At 42.2% G+C, this 14,008-nt stretch overlaps 1 protein-coding gene across 1 annotated transcript; it reads left to right on the top strand.

The window, feature by feature from the left end:
- Nucleotides 1–401: 401 nt before the first annotated feature.
- LOC310902923 (uncharacterized protein) lies at nt 402–12,466 on the top strand (the record flags this gene model as incomplete). The annotated part of the gene is made up of 2 exons (XM_083845256.1): nt 402–885; nt 1,054–12,466. 2 exons carry the CDS (start codon nt 402–404, stop codon nt 3,453–3,455), a joined length of 2,886 nt encoding a protein of 961 aa, XP_083701382.1. The 3' UTR covers nt 3,456–12,466.
- Nucleotides 12,467–14,008: the final 1,542 nt, after the last annotated feature.

The following is a 14,008-nucleotide window of genomic DNA, read 5'->3' on the forward strand; positions in this document are numbered from 1 at the left end:
GTGTCTCAGCTATTAGGGGTAAACGTTCATCTATGCAAGGAAGACAATATGGTGGGCACACACACCACGCCACCCTGTGGTTTTACCTACGTGACCATGGAGAGGACATGAGAAAATGGGATGGAAAATCTACTGCGACCCTAGAGGCATGGGTACGTGAATTGCAAAGGAAAACAAGTGGGAAAAAGGAATTCTCTGAAAAGTTTGCTGCTCCAACTTCCAGCAGGCAATCCTTTAGACACAGAAACGAAGATTCTGACCAGGACTAGAGGGGCCCTGCCTCCAGCCAGGGGGAGGAAAGGGACAATCGAGTTTATTGGACTGTGTGGATTCGATGGCCTGGCACGTCAGACGCACAGAAGTATAAGGCTTTGGTAGACACCGGTGCACAATGTACTCTAATGCCATCAAGCTATAAAGGGCCAGAGCCCATCTGTATTTATGGTGTGACGGGGGGATCCCAGCAGTTAACTGTATTGGAGGCTGAAGTGAGTCTAACCGGTAATGAGTGGCAAAAGCACCGTATTGTGACTGGCCCAGATGCTCCGTGCATCCTTGGCATAGACTATCTTAGAAGAGGATATTTCAAGGACCCAAAAGGGTTCCGCTGGGCTTTTGGCATAGCTGCCTTGGAGACAGAGGACATTAAACAGTTGTCTACCTTGCCTGGTCTCTCAGAGGACCCTTCTGTTGTGGGGTTGCTGAGGGTTGAAGAACAGCAAGTGCCGATCGCTACCACAACTGTGCACCGGCGGCAATATCGCACCAACCGAGACTCCCTGAGTCCCATCCATAAGCTAATTCGTCAACTGGAGAGCCAAGGAGTGATCAGCAAGACTCATTCACCTTTTAATAGTCCCATATGGCCAGTGCGAAAGTCTAATGGTGAGTGGAGACTAACAGTGGACTATCGTGGCCTGAACGAAGTCATGCCACCACTGAGTGCTGCAGTGCCGGACATGCTAGAACTCCAGTATGAACTGGAATCAAAGGCAGCCAAGTGGTATGCCACAATTGATATCGCTAATGCATTTTTCTCCATCCCTCTAGCAGCACAGTGCAGGCCACAGTTTGCTTTCACTTGGAGGGGAGTCCAATATACTTGGAATCGGCTGCCCCAGGGGTGGAAACACAGCCCTACCATTTGCCATGGACTGATCCAGTCTGCGCTGGAGCAGGGGGAAGCTCCTGAACACCTGCAGTACATCGATGACATCATTGTGTGGGGTGACACTGCAGAAGAAGTTTTCGAGAAAGGGAAGAAAATAGTCCAAATCCTTCTGAAGGCCGGTTTTGCCATAAAACAGAATAAAGTTAAAGGACCTGCACGAGAGATCCAGTTTTTAGGAATAAAATGGCAAGATGGACGCCGTCAAATCCCAATGGATGTGATCAACAAGATAACAGCTATGTCTCCACCAACTAGCAAAAAAGAAACACAAACTTTCCTAGGTGTCGTGGGGTTTTGGAGAATGCATGTTCCAAATTACAGTCTGATTGTAAACCCGCTCTACCAAGTAACCCGTAAGAAGAATGCTTTTGAATGGGGCCCTGAGCAACGACAAGCCTTTGAACAAATTAAGCAGGAAATAGTTCATGCAGTAGCCCTCGGGCCAGTCCGAACAGGACCAGATGTAAAGAATGTGCTCTACACCGCAGCCGGGGAGAATGGTCCCACCTGGAGCCTCTGGCAGAAAGAACCTGGGGAAACTCGAGGTCGATCCCTGGGGTTTTGGAGTCGGGGATACAGAGGATCTGAAGCCCGCTATACTCCAACTGAAAAGGAGATATTGGCAGCATATGAAGGAGTTCGATCTGCTTCGGAAGTGGTCGGTACTGAAGCGCAGCTCCTCCTGGCACCCCGACTGCCGGTACTAGGCTGGATGTTCAAAGGAAGGGTCCCCTCTACACATCATGCAACTGATGCTACATGGAGCAAGTGGGTTGCACTGATTACTCAGCGAGCTCGAATAGGAAACCCCAGTCGCCCAGGAATCTTGGAGGTGATTATGGACTGGCCAGAAGGCAAATACTTTGGGATATCACCAGAGGAGGAGGTGGTTCGTGCTGAAGAAGCCCCACTGTACAACAAGCTACCGGAAAATGAGAAGAAATATGCCTTGTTCACTGACGGGTCCTGTCGTATTGTGGGAAAGCATCGGAGATGGAAAGCTGCTGTATGGAGTCCTACACGACGAGTTGCAGAAGCTGCTGAGGGAGAAGGTGAATCGAGTCAGTTTGCAGAAGTGAAAGCCATTCAGCTGGCTTTAGATATTGCTGAACGAGAAAAGTGGCCAGTTCTCTATCTCTATACTGATTCATGGATGGTAGCAAATGCCCTGTGGGGGTGGTTACAGCAATGGAAGCAGAACAACTGGCAGCGCAGGGGCAAGCCCATCTGGGCTGCGGCATTGTGGCAAGATATTGCTGCCTGGGTAGAGAACCTGGTTGTAAAGGTACGCCATGTAGATGCTCATGTGCCCAAGAATCGAGCTACTGAAGAACATCAAAACAACCAGCAGGTGGATCAGGCTGCTAAGATTGAAGTGGCTCAGGTGGACCTGGACTGGCAACATAAAGGTGAATTATTTATAGCCCGATGGGCCCATGACACCTCAGGCCATCAAGGTAGAGACGCAACCTACAGATGGGCTCGTGATCGAGGGGTGGACCTGACCATGGACACTATAGCACAGGTTATTCATGACTGTGAAACATGTGCTGCAATCAAGCAAGCCAAACGGTCAAAACCTCTTTGGTATGGAGGACGATGGCTGAAATATAAATATGGAGAGGCCTGGCAGATTGATTACATCACACTCCCTCAAACCCGCAACGGCAAGCGCCACGTACTTACAATGGTGGAAGCAACCACCGGATGGCTGGAAACATATCCTGTGCCCCATGCCACCGCCCGGAACACTATCCTGGGCCTTGAAAAGCAAGTCTTATGGCGACATGGCACCCCAGAGAGAATTGAGTCAGACAACGGGACTCATTTCCGAAACAACCTTATAGACACTTGGGCCAAAGAACATGGTATTGAGTGGGTGTATCACATCCCCTATCATGCACCAGCCTCTGGAAAAGTTGAACGATACAATGGACTGTTGAAGACTACACTGAAAGCAATGGGTGCTGGGACATTCAAAAATTGGGATACACATTTGGCAAAGGCCACCTGGTTAGTCAATACCAGGGGATCTGCCAACCGAGCTGGACCTGCCCAATCAAACCTGTTACGCACTGTAGAAGGGGATAAAGTTCCTGTAGTGCACGTAAGAAACATGCTGGGTAAAACAGTCTGGGCTACTCCTGCCTCAGGAAAAGGCAAACCCATTCGTGGAATTGCTTTTGCTCAGGGACCTGGATGCACTTGGTGGGTAATGCAAAAGAATGGGGAGGTCCGGTGTGTACCTCAAGGGGATTTGATACTGGGTGAGAATAGCCCATGAGTTGAATTGTAGTATGTTAATTATTATATAATAATGTATGTCATCACTACCATGATTGCTATATATCATAGATGAAAATGGTGATTAATTAGAATGTATTGGACAGAGTGTAACCTGAGCATGACATAAATGGTATGGAATAAGGGGTGGATATCTGTCCTGGTTCCAGTTAGGACAGAGTTAAGTAGCTCATAGTAGCTGGTAGGGTGCTATGTTTTGGATTAGGATGAGAAGAGCGCTGATAACATGCTGATGTTTTAATTGTTGCAGAGCAGTGTTTACACCAGGCCAAGGACTTTTCGGCTTCTCGCTCTGTCCTGCCAGCGAGCAGGCTGGGGGTGCAGCAGGAGCTGGGAGGGGACAGACCCAGGACAGCTGACCCAAACTGGCCAAAGGGGTATTCCATACCATCTGATGTCATGCTAAACAATATATAGGGGTGGCTAGCCGGGGTGGGGGGGCCGGCTGCTCGGGAATAGGCTGGGCATCGGTCAGCGGGTGGTGAGCAATTGCATTGTGCATCACTTGTTTTCTTACACATTATTATTGTTAATACTATTATCATTATCACTATTATTATTATTATTGTTATTATTATATTCCTGTCTTAATAAACTGTCTTTATCTCAACTCACCGGCTTCACTTTCCCGTTTCTCTCCCCCATCCCAGAGAGGGAGGGGGGAGGGTGAGCGAACGGCTGTGTGGTGTTTAGCTGCCAGCCGGGTTAAACCACAACACTGAGAAACTCCTCAGAAGAGGCACAGTATCCGCAAGGATATTAAAAGGATTTGAGAGTTAGACAAAGAAAAGTGTTCATTTGACCAAAAAAAAAATGTTATTTTTAGTTGGACATACTTATTTCTGGAAATATTTTGGAAATATTTGAGATACTGAGGCAAGTTTTATCTTAAACTTATCTATGTAGGTTTTGAATTTATTTTTAACACAAAGCATTTCTACACAGTTAATGTATGCAAACTGACATGCACTTCCTCTTCCTCTTTCCTTCTCATTGCATAGTCATTAAAAGAAGCCTCTATGGAATTAGTTAAAAAGGCCAACAGGCATTGACCTAATATATAACTAGGCAGCATCTTCAATACAGGGCCAGGGTCTTCAAAGAAAATGCCACTGCTTCAGTTTGGAGATTTATTTTTTTTTATCCAGCACTAAGGACAATAATCTCATAACAGATTTACAGCAGTTAAAAGACCTCAAGTAAAACAGATAAAGAAATGTGAATTTAAAATTTGAATAGGTCAACAGTGAATTAAAGCTGCATTTCCAGAAAATTATTCTTTTCTTTAAAAAGAAGATTTTCGCTTCAGGTGAGGCTAACAAACCACCTTAATTTTCTCCAGTTCAGAGATGGAAAACATCCTTAATGGCTTCCGTAACCTGCCTTTGAAGTCTGCAGTAATTATGCAACTGCTCTGGAAACCAAAGAGGAGCTGCGGGATCCCTGCCTCTGAGCAGAGCACTTGTGGAGGGGAAAACAAACAAAAGAGCCCTTGCTGAATCCTTGCTCTGAATCCTTGCCCCAGCCTTAGGCCAACTGGGATGAGAAAGCACTAGAGAGCCTGTCAGGCTTGTATCGTTTGTTCTATTTTGGGGGGCACTGGCTGTAGAGGAAGAAAGTAAAGCCTGAGCATCATGTGGGCAACTTTACTATCAGGGGACAAATGCTTAGAGAGCAGCACCCTGGTCCTTGTGCCCCTGTGGGAATGATGCATTCCTGCCTGTCGCTGAACTCAGAGATCTGAGCCTGAGAGGAAGCGCTCAGTTTAGAAACCCCTGTGACGTCTCCAGGAAGGTGTAGAAGACTTCAAAGCTAACTTTGAAACCCATTGATCCATTTGGAATTTGCAAACAAATTCAGTTTACATTTCTTATTGTCTAAATCCCAAATTACTTCACTGTAGTTATTTCATCAGTCTGAACAAGAGCAACAGCCAACTCACAATACCTAGGAAGTACCAACTTCTGCCCTCTACAAATCCTAATATTTTGGGAAATTATCAAAGGTTCACTGATGTCTGCTCAACTATATCTTAAAAGATTCCTTATGTTAACACATTTCAGTAAGATCAGGTGGCAATAAATACAGATGGCAGTACTATAAAACAAGCAAACCACTACAAACTCTTCTTTCCAGGACAGATTTTAAAACAGGAATTTGGATGATAAGGAGATAAACTGAAAAGGATGTGAGAGTATTAAAGTTGTACTGTCAGCAGACAAGACTATTACAGAATGACAGTTAAGCTGGACAGTTTCAGTATCATCTGTAAGTTACATGACATTTATCGTTAAAGAAAAACACGCTGAAGAACATTTATGCAGTGGTAAAGGGAATCTGCCCCAGTAATTATAAGGAGACTGCTAAAATGCAGTGTGGATCAAAGAAACAGATCTGCAATAGAAGTAAGTAGCAGAAGATCACAGAAGAAAAGGGGAAGGCAAGTAACATGTTAACAAAAAAAAGTATAAACTACTGAAGATGTGAATCTTGTAGCCTGAATGACTCTCAGTCACAATCTGTTCTATCAGTGCATAGCTTTTCCAACATTTAACAGCTTTTCCTAGTAAACCTTTAGCAAATCTTGAGCAAACTGTATTATCTTAAGACATCCTTACTAATCAAACACTAGGACTCCTTGGGAAAGAAACAAATTTACTTTTATAGTTTTCTTCAAGTATGGAACCTGGGAAAATGGAGACACCTGATTTAGCGTAACGGAAACCTGAAACTGAGAAGTTTCAGAATACGAATATTCAGAATATTTCAAAAGAATAGTTTTGTAAAAACCAATTGAAGTGAAAATACTTGAGGAAAAAAAAAAAAGCTGTCTAATTCTACCAAAAGTACCAAACTCAGGTCCATTTCCTGTTAGGAAACAAGCTGGATTTACCACTCACTGGGCTCCCGAGCAGCGTAAAGGACCATACTCTGTTCACATTGCGCCCTGTCCTCCCTTGTTATCCATCTTGCACATCCAAACTGTTTTCGTGTATTGCTCATGGTGGTTTGTTTCGTTATTCAGATCAACTTTCTGTAAAATGGAGTGTGGATAAGTTAAGCCACTAAACACTAAAACAGAAACTAGATCCTTCCTTGCCTGACAGGCATGCCCTGGAAGCAATAGCCCATGTTGGATGGTAGAAGTTCAAAGTGTAAAAACACTTCAGGGGTTCTTGCACTCAACAGATGTGGGAGTGGGCATTCACACAAGCTATTTCCATCATGCTTTTCTTTCTTTTTCCTTCCACGTCTCCCCCCTCCCCACACTTTGCAGACAAAATATAGGAAAAAGCCAGGACCAGCCTGACAGTGAGATGAGAGCCTACCGCCAGCAGACACCATGCCAGGCTCCAGGTCACACGCAGGCTGTGCTAAAGCTGTGCTAGTGTTCAATCCAAAAGGGGGGGGTTGCTTTTCTGCTACAGATCAGGCGGATGGGTAGAGCTGGGAGAGGTGGTAAAGCTGGCAGGATGTTAATGATATTTCTAGTCACGTCTGCACAGGCATGGATATTTCCCTAGTAATCTCTCTGGAAGAAAAAAATAAAACCCACAAAACATTAAGTTCCATACAAGCTTAGCAGGGTTACTGTTGTCAAGAGACCATTTTTTTCACCAGAATCTAGGTAAGATTTGGGCTTAAATTATAGTTAACATGAATTTTAGTGCAAAGGGCCATCCTTTCAGTTACGAAGGTTTCAAAAATACATGATAAAAGTCAAAACTTTATTCTGTAATCTTGACTCTCACAAACTGTCTGCCCAATACATTGTCACTTAAATCAGAAAGACTGCCGGGAAAAGGGCATAGCATTCTCTTGGGGTATTTCAGCCAAAAACATATGTTTCACTTCACTCTTAACTCAGAAATTAACTTCAGTTACACAGAGCCAATAAATATACACTTTAAAATAGGAGACACTTCAGTCTACACTCAAGTTTTTAAAAGAAACTTCATGACTATCCACAATATGAAACAGTTAATTTCAAAACCCTTAATTATCTTCAGGAACTAACAGCATTGAAATAGTCCTTAAACACTCAAGACAACAGTCATACTAATCCTAGAGCTCCTTAATAGCATGAGGAATGCAGTAAGATTTAACAGGTTTAATTCCTTATGTGTTGTCATGGCTATTGCTTGTTTTGGAAAGAAAACCCAGGAAAATTAACTTATGACATTCACAGTTCACTAAATCTGCTGTAAAATCTCTGTGTAGGACCAATGAATAGACTATTTAAAAATTACACACAAATACATCTTTAAAAGTTAAAGCACACAAGGGTATATTAAAGACTTATTCACTTTAACCACCCATCCACAGAAACTCATTTCTAGATAAAGTTTCTGTGAAAATTGAGATGTTACTGATAAGTAACACTGCAGATGTGGATTTAAACACATTTAGGAACTTCAATTTCTCTACTGCCAAGGCTGTGCTGTATTTTTTACTTACATTGGGGCCTAGATAATTGACAGCTTAGCTCAAGAGATAGATCTAGATCTGGAAGACATGGGACAGCAGGGAAGTAAACCCAAAACTCAGTGCCAACCTTTTCTTTCCTCATTTGCTCAAATTGCACACTGACATAAATGGCATCCTATTTCAGGTAAAGAAGGGTGTTTTAATGCCAGGGCTAATACGGAGTTTTAACATCTCAGAAATTATATCCTGGCTCCTGTAATGCCGTTTCCAGGAGCTTTCAATCCTCTGGGATAATCAACTGCCCCAATGATTCTGACAGAACCCCTTTCTTTCCCTATCAGGAAGTACTACACTTCTCCATCTGGCACTACCGTCTACTCTCCTGTCTGATTCTGGCTTTCTGGCAAGTAAGTCACCCTGAAGTTCATCCAATTCTCAATTTTCTCACCTAAACAGAGTTTGCTTCAATACTTTCTGGTGCCAGCATTGCTGTGTAAGAGAAACAAACCCTATTACTGTTCAGCTTAGGACTGTTCACAGCCAGAGGAGAGTTTGAGTCCTAGCTAGCTCTCCCCTTTGGCAGAGAAGAAAATCAAAAAGATGCTTGAACACCTGTCCTACTTTCTCTCTGTCCGTTTATTAGCCTCAGACACCCTTTTAACCAGGCCCATCTGCTCTCCTGCTCATCACAGCAGCACAATGTTGTCATCCTCCTTTTGTTGTCTATTGGATTTACATATCTGTATTAGATGCACGTTCAGATACAGGACTGGGTTCAGTGCCATTTTCCAATCAACAGGTGATTTCTTTGGCCATCATGTCATTTTGGTTTAGGATCTTCAAGCAATACCGTGCTGTGGCAGAGCACACAGCCCATGGGAAAGGGCTGCTAAAATCTCCAAATCCCTGTTCCAGGTTCTGAACAACAGAAAGCTGCTGACAGCCAGAGGGGGTGGGAGGGCTCCAACCCTTCCAGTATCCAGCTGCAGGGGCTCGCAGCATGCTTGCTTGCAGAGCCAAGGGCTGCAATGCAAGCTCAACCTGCATGTCCTATGCACTTATTTCCCTCCCCCTTATCATGCGCTTGGCTACAAGGACCGAGAAAGGCTTTTACAACAGTCTCCCAAAGGCCTCCGCAGCTTTGGATCCAGTCCATGTGACATTAAACACTTCAAGGCTCAGGAGGCCCTGAGGACCTAAGTATGGTCTAACTGTCCCAGTGTCACAATGACTGCAAAAAAATGCACAAACAAGTCATCCAAAACAATTTGCCCTATTAGGAGATGCAGAAGAGCAAATCTGCATATCCCAAAGAAAGTTAGGTACCGGTTTTGACTGAACTGCAAAATTAGCTCATATTATTAACCTTCCTTCCTTTCCCTCCCTAGAAAGTAAGCAAAAGTAGATAGCTGAAGAGTCAGAGAAAAATCAGGAATCATTTTAGGAAGCATTAAAATTAAGATAAATCACAGCAGATTTTGAATTCCCATCTCCAGGTAAGATAGAGTACTTATTACTGACCTTTTCTCCATTTAGTTTTTGCTGCTGACAGTGTTAATATTCACTATGGATTACGAGGTGTTTCATTCAGCAGTAACTGCCAGAATGCACTCAGATCCGTAACAGCAGAACCTAGCTCACAGCACTGCTTTTTCACACTAGATTGAAGGGGCCTTCAGCTACAGAAGAAAAGCCAGAGTTTGCATACAGGGACTGAGGAAGAAAAGAGGTAGGAGTGGTAGGCTTCTGAAGTTCAGCTCCCAGAAATATATTCCATGCTGCAACTGAGCAAAATAAAGCTCCATTATAAGTCAAATCTCAAGTTATCAATGTGCGCTCTACCATACCGTGTTCCCTGACTCCCATCTCTATTATGAAAAGAAAAGCATTCATGCTGTGAAGTTTAGACCAGAACCATTAGACAAAAACATTTTCCTCCTTTTTAGAAGGAACAGAGATGATCACACAACACATATCCAAGACTATCAGAGACCACTGTTCTGGTTTCATTAAATTCATGACAGATTTTGTTCAAAATATGGGCATGCTGTAAAGCATTTCCACTAAAAAAGAATTCGGGACTTGTTCCACTCTGCAAACCCAAGCCATATCTAACTTCCACCTTTTGTTCTTCATTTTAAATAAGATAACCCTTTTTTCATATCACCCAAAGGGGAAAAAAAAAAGTTTGTCACAGAAGGCATCACCACCAGTTCACTGGTTAGTGAGAAAAGACAGGGATACAAAAGAGACAAAGCTGATTTCATGATGAGCCCTGAGTCTGAAAAGCAAAACTCCCCAATACTTGCCTTTAGTGCTTTCTATGTTCCAGTGAACTAGTGGTCTTTAATATCCATCTTCAGTCTCCATCTGGGAAACGTGCAGCTGACTTCAACCTTCTCTTGCTTCTGGGCTGAAGGATGTTTTGTTGATCTTTCACCTTTTATCTTGAAAAGTATGAAATAGCCTCAAAAATACGTGAAAGTTTGATATCCAAGCTAGCATCTTATGTACAGGAAGGATTAGGCTTATAAAAATCACTTGCTTGGCAATGCACAGCTCTTTCTCTTGTTCTCAGCAATTTACAACAAGCACCAGAAGAAATAAAGAACCATTTAGAGGAGATCACCTGACAAAGGAAACTGAAATTAAATTGATCACATACATCTTTTCATCTGGTCTTCTGATAAAGTGACTTGTTTCTGTTCAGACAAATGTCAGGGAGAAGACAAATGACATACAGACAGACAGCATCAACGCAGCTCATCACCTCATCAACACTCCCACCAGGCGTGTTGGTGTCAGGCAGGGTATTCACAAAGAGACAAGCAGAACCACTGAGTGCTCAGCATTTGCAGCAGCAGAAAGAGAAGAAAAAGGCTTTTGAAGAAATACTCTGTGTGTTCTAGAAACAGAGTGACATGGATTAGCTAGATAAGCGTTTCACCGAAGAAGTACTTCCATAGCCTTGTGCCCAAGAACCTGCAGCCATCATGCTACAGGGACTTTACCGTTTATGCTGTCACCAGATTAAATGGAGAACATGCTTTTTACTGCAGCGCCAGCAAGGCTTTAACAAGTCAAGCAGCAACTGTTTTTCTATAGGCAGGAACACACAGGGTGCAGAACAGAGCATGTGGTCCACAGATACATGCCTGAGTAGGAGCTGAACAACAAGGCAGAGACAAGTGGATCCAACCAAGGAGTTTAGCAAGACTTGGACACTGAGTATAGGATAACCAAAAGACACAACTGTTAAGTGCTACTGAGACATTAAGATCTAAACCTAGGAACTTGGCAATACAGCAAGTAACACTTACAAAAGGTATACTATGTAAGTAAACTCTGTGCTAAGTTGATGAATGAATGCATACAATAAAAAGATGACAAAAACAGATTTCACAAGGGATGACACAACAAAGTACCCACAGAATTTTCAGAAATGCATACCATCATCTTTAGATACCTGAAGTTTACAATTCAACACACTGCAGTAATAGTGTATACTTAACTGTCATCATGTTTGATATCAGAAATAAAATAAATATCAGATACAGAAAAGCTGCAATAGACCACCAGACACTATAACCTTTACCACTGCAAGGCACTTCAAGTTTGGAAAAGCACTTTTCTCCGGACTACAAAATACAGAGCAAACCCCATAATACAGGGAAGGAAACATTTTTTCCCTTATCTTCCTCTCATACGTGGTATTAGAGTAGAAAAGTAGCTGCATTGCTGTATACTGCTTCAGACTCAAAACATATACAAAAAGTTTTCTTGTAACACTGTACAAATGCACACCTCTGTCCCTAAAAGCTTAGAAAAGAACAGATAAAATTCTGTTCTATACTTCCACACCTCAACCTCTGCCCCAAATCATCAAAAAGTACCATCAAGGTGAGCAGACCTACTAAGATCAAAAGATATTGCAGTTCTTGCTGTTGGGAAAAAAAAAAAAAAAAAGAAATCTCACTGGAGGGCAACTGGAGGTTAAAGATACATAAGATACATGTTTAACTTTGAGGGAGAAAGATACTCTGGAATTTTCTCACAATAATAGCTTTAGAGATAAAACTACATTCTTCCAAGATGGAAGCAAAGCTGAAGTGGTAAGTAGTCAAGCACGTGTGATTATACTTCAAATATCCACCTAATCCAAAGCAAGGTGCATCTCATATACAAACTTTATTATGCAAATAAGATAATCCCCAGATTCTCCACTCAGCCATTTAAGTGCAAATACCAGAAATGGTCCAACTAGAAAATCAAAGACAGCAAAACCAGACAAGCCCATATTCTCTGATTTTTAGTTCTCATTTTCTTCTTCCAAGAGAAAATAGGCTGACAGATAGAAGGACATATACATCCACCCCATTGTCTTCTAATACAAGTAAATACAAAAAAAATCAAGTGTTTATTGGAAGTCTGCATGAAGGCACAAATGAGCTTGATTACAGACACATTTTAACAATTACAAATGTATGTAAACACGTTGAGATATACAACAAAGCAATAATACAGCTAATACAGGAATAAAATGTAACCTGCAAAAAAAAAAAAGGTCTTTGTATCCGAGGTTCTTTCAATTGTAAGATCTGATTCACACAAACACAGTGTAACGTTTTTAAGTCACCACTTGGATTCACGCTCAACAATCTGTGCTTTGACCATTGTTGTTAACCAGTGTATACATTTAATCCAAATTTGAACAGGCTTCCTTCCCTAAGACTGGGAAAACATAGAAATAACCAACTAGACACCCAGCCAACCTAGAATGAGGCTTCAGAGATTCCCTAAATACATAAGGGCAATCACCAATGTACTGAAATTAAATATAAGCTTCAGAAAAGCTCAAGGATGTTTGTTCCACTTTTACTTGCATTTGAGGAAATTGCTGTATTTCTGCAGGAAAGGAACAGTCTACATCTGTCAGGTGATTTTTTTTTTCTTCCTCCACAGGAGGCTTAGATTTCATCTGAAACACCTGCCAAAACAAAAGTCAGCAATCACAAACTAAAGTGCCTTGGACAGCTTAGGTTTTACCACTAGAATAAAATACCTTTGTGTACAGATACAGTATTAACTTATACAGTGAGAAAACTCGCCTTTCCAAGTAGAATACTATTTCAGATATTTCTGCGGAAAGGGGAATCACTTATTTTTTTAAATTAGACACCAGTGCCAGGAACTTGAAGAACAACTGCAACACAGCACTTTTTGAAAGGAAATCAAACAGAAAAATGTTGTCGTTCTAGTACAGACAATTCCCAGGCCTAGCTGAAGGGTACTCTGAGCAACAATTTACTACAGGGACACAGTCTTCTCAACCTCTACCACCTGTCCTAACTTCCCACTCCCCATCTACAAAAGCTTTGTAACCTTTGGAGCCCAATTGCAGTGAGGAAAGACTCCTGTCTGGATAATATAAGCCAAACAAAACCTAGCATAGCTACAACAGTTCCCCTGACTCTGCAACCACATCATCCCAACCTAAAGATGAGGTAGTACTTGTCTTTGGAGCCTAACTAGTTGAATAGGAACAAGCACTATTCTCCCTAATGTAGCAGCTGTCTGTTAATGCAGTGCAAAACCTCTGTATTTCTCTCCCTTCTTCAGGGCACGCTACTAATGCGAGCACAGGAACAGATGCTTGAAAGAGAAATCATAAGATGAGCATACAAACCCACCTGAATTACAGCTGAATCGTAAAGGCCACAGCATGGCACACTGAGTGACTTCCTCTAGTCCACAAAGTGGCAATGTCTCTTAACCTCTATTTATCCTGGGACTAGTGGTTTTTACCCAAAAGGAACATGAATGTTATCCTGAGTACTTATTACAGTGAAATATGGAATTAAAAATAAAATAAAGTAAAAGATTAACAACTACTCCAAATCCAAAAAGGGCTAGAAGAAGAATTCAGCTCCTCAGGAAACTGAGGAAACCAGATTGTCTCTGCATACAGTTCATTTGGTACTTAGGGGGCTTTGTTTTCTCTCCCTTCAAGAAGACAGTTCCTTCCCCTTAAGAAGGTTGTTGTAACATATGCATGTATCAATTTTATAGCTTACACTCATAAACCTTCTGGTTTCTTATGAGATG

This window comes from Anser anser (assembly GCF_964211835.1).
Source record: "Anser anser genome assembly, chromosome: 7".
NCBI classification, from domain to species: Eukaryota; Metazoa; Chordata; class Aves; order Anseriformes; family Anatidae; genus Anser; species Anser anser.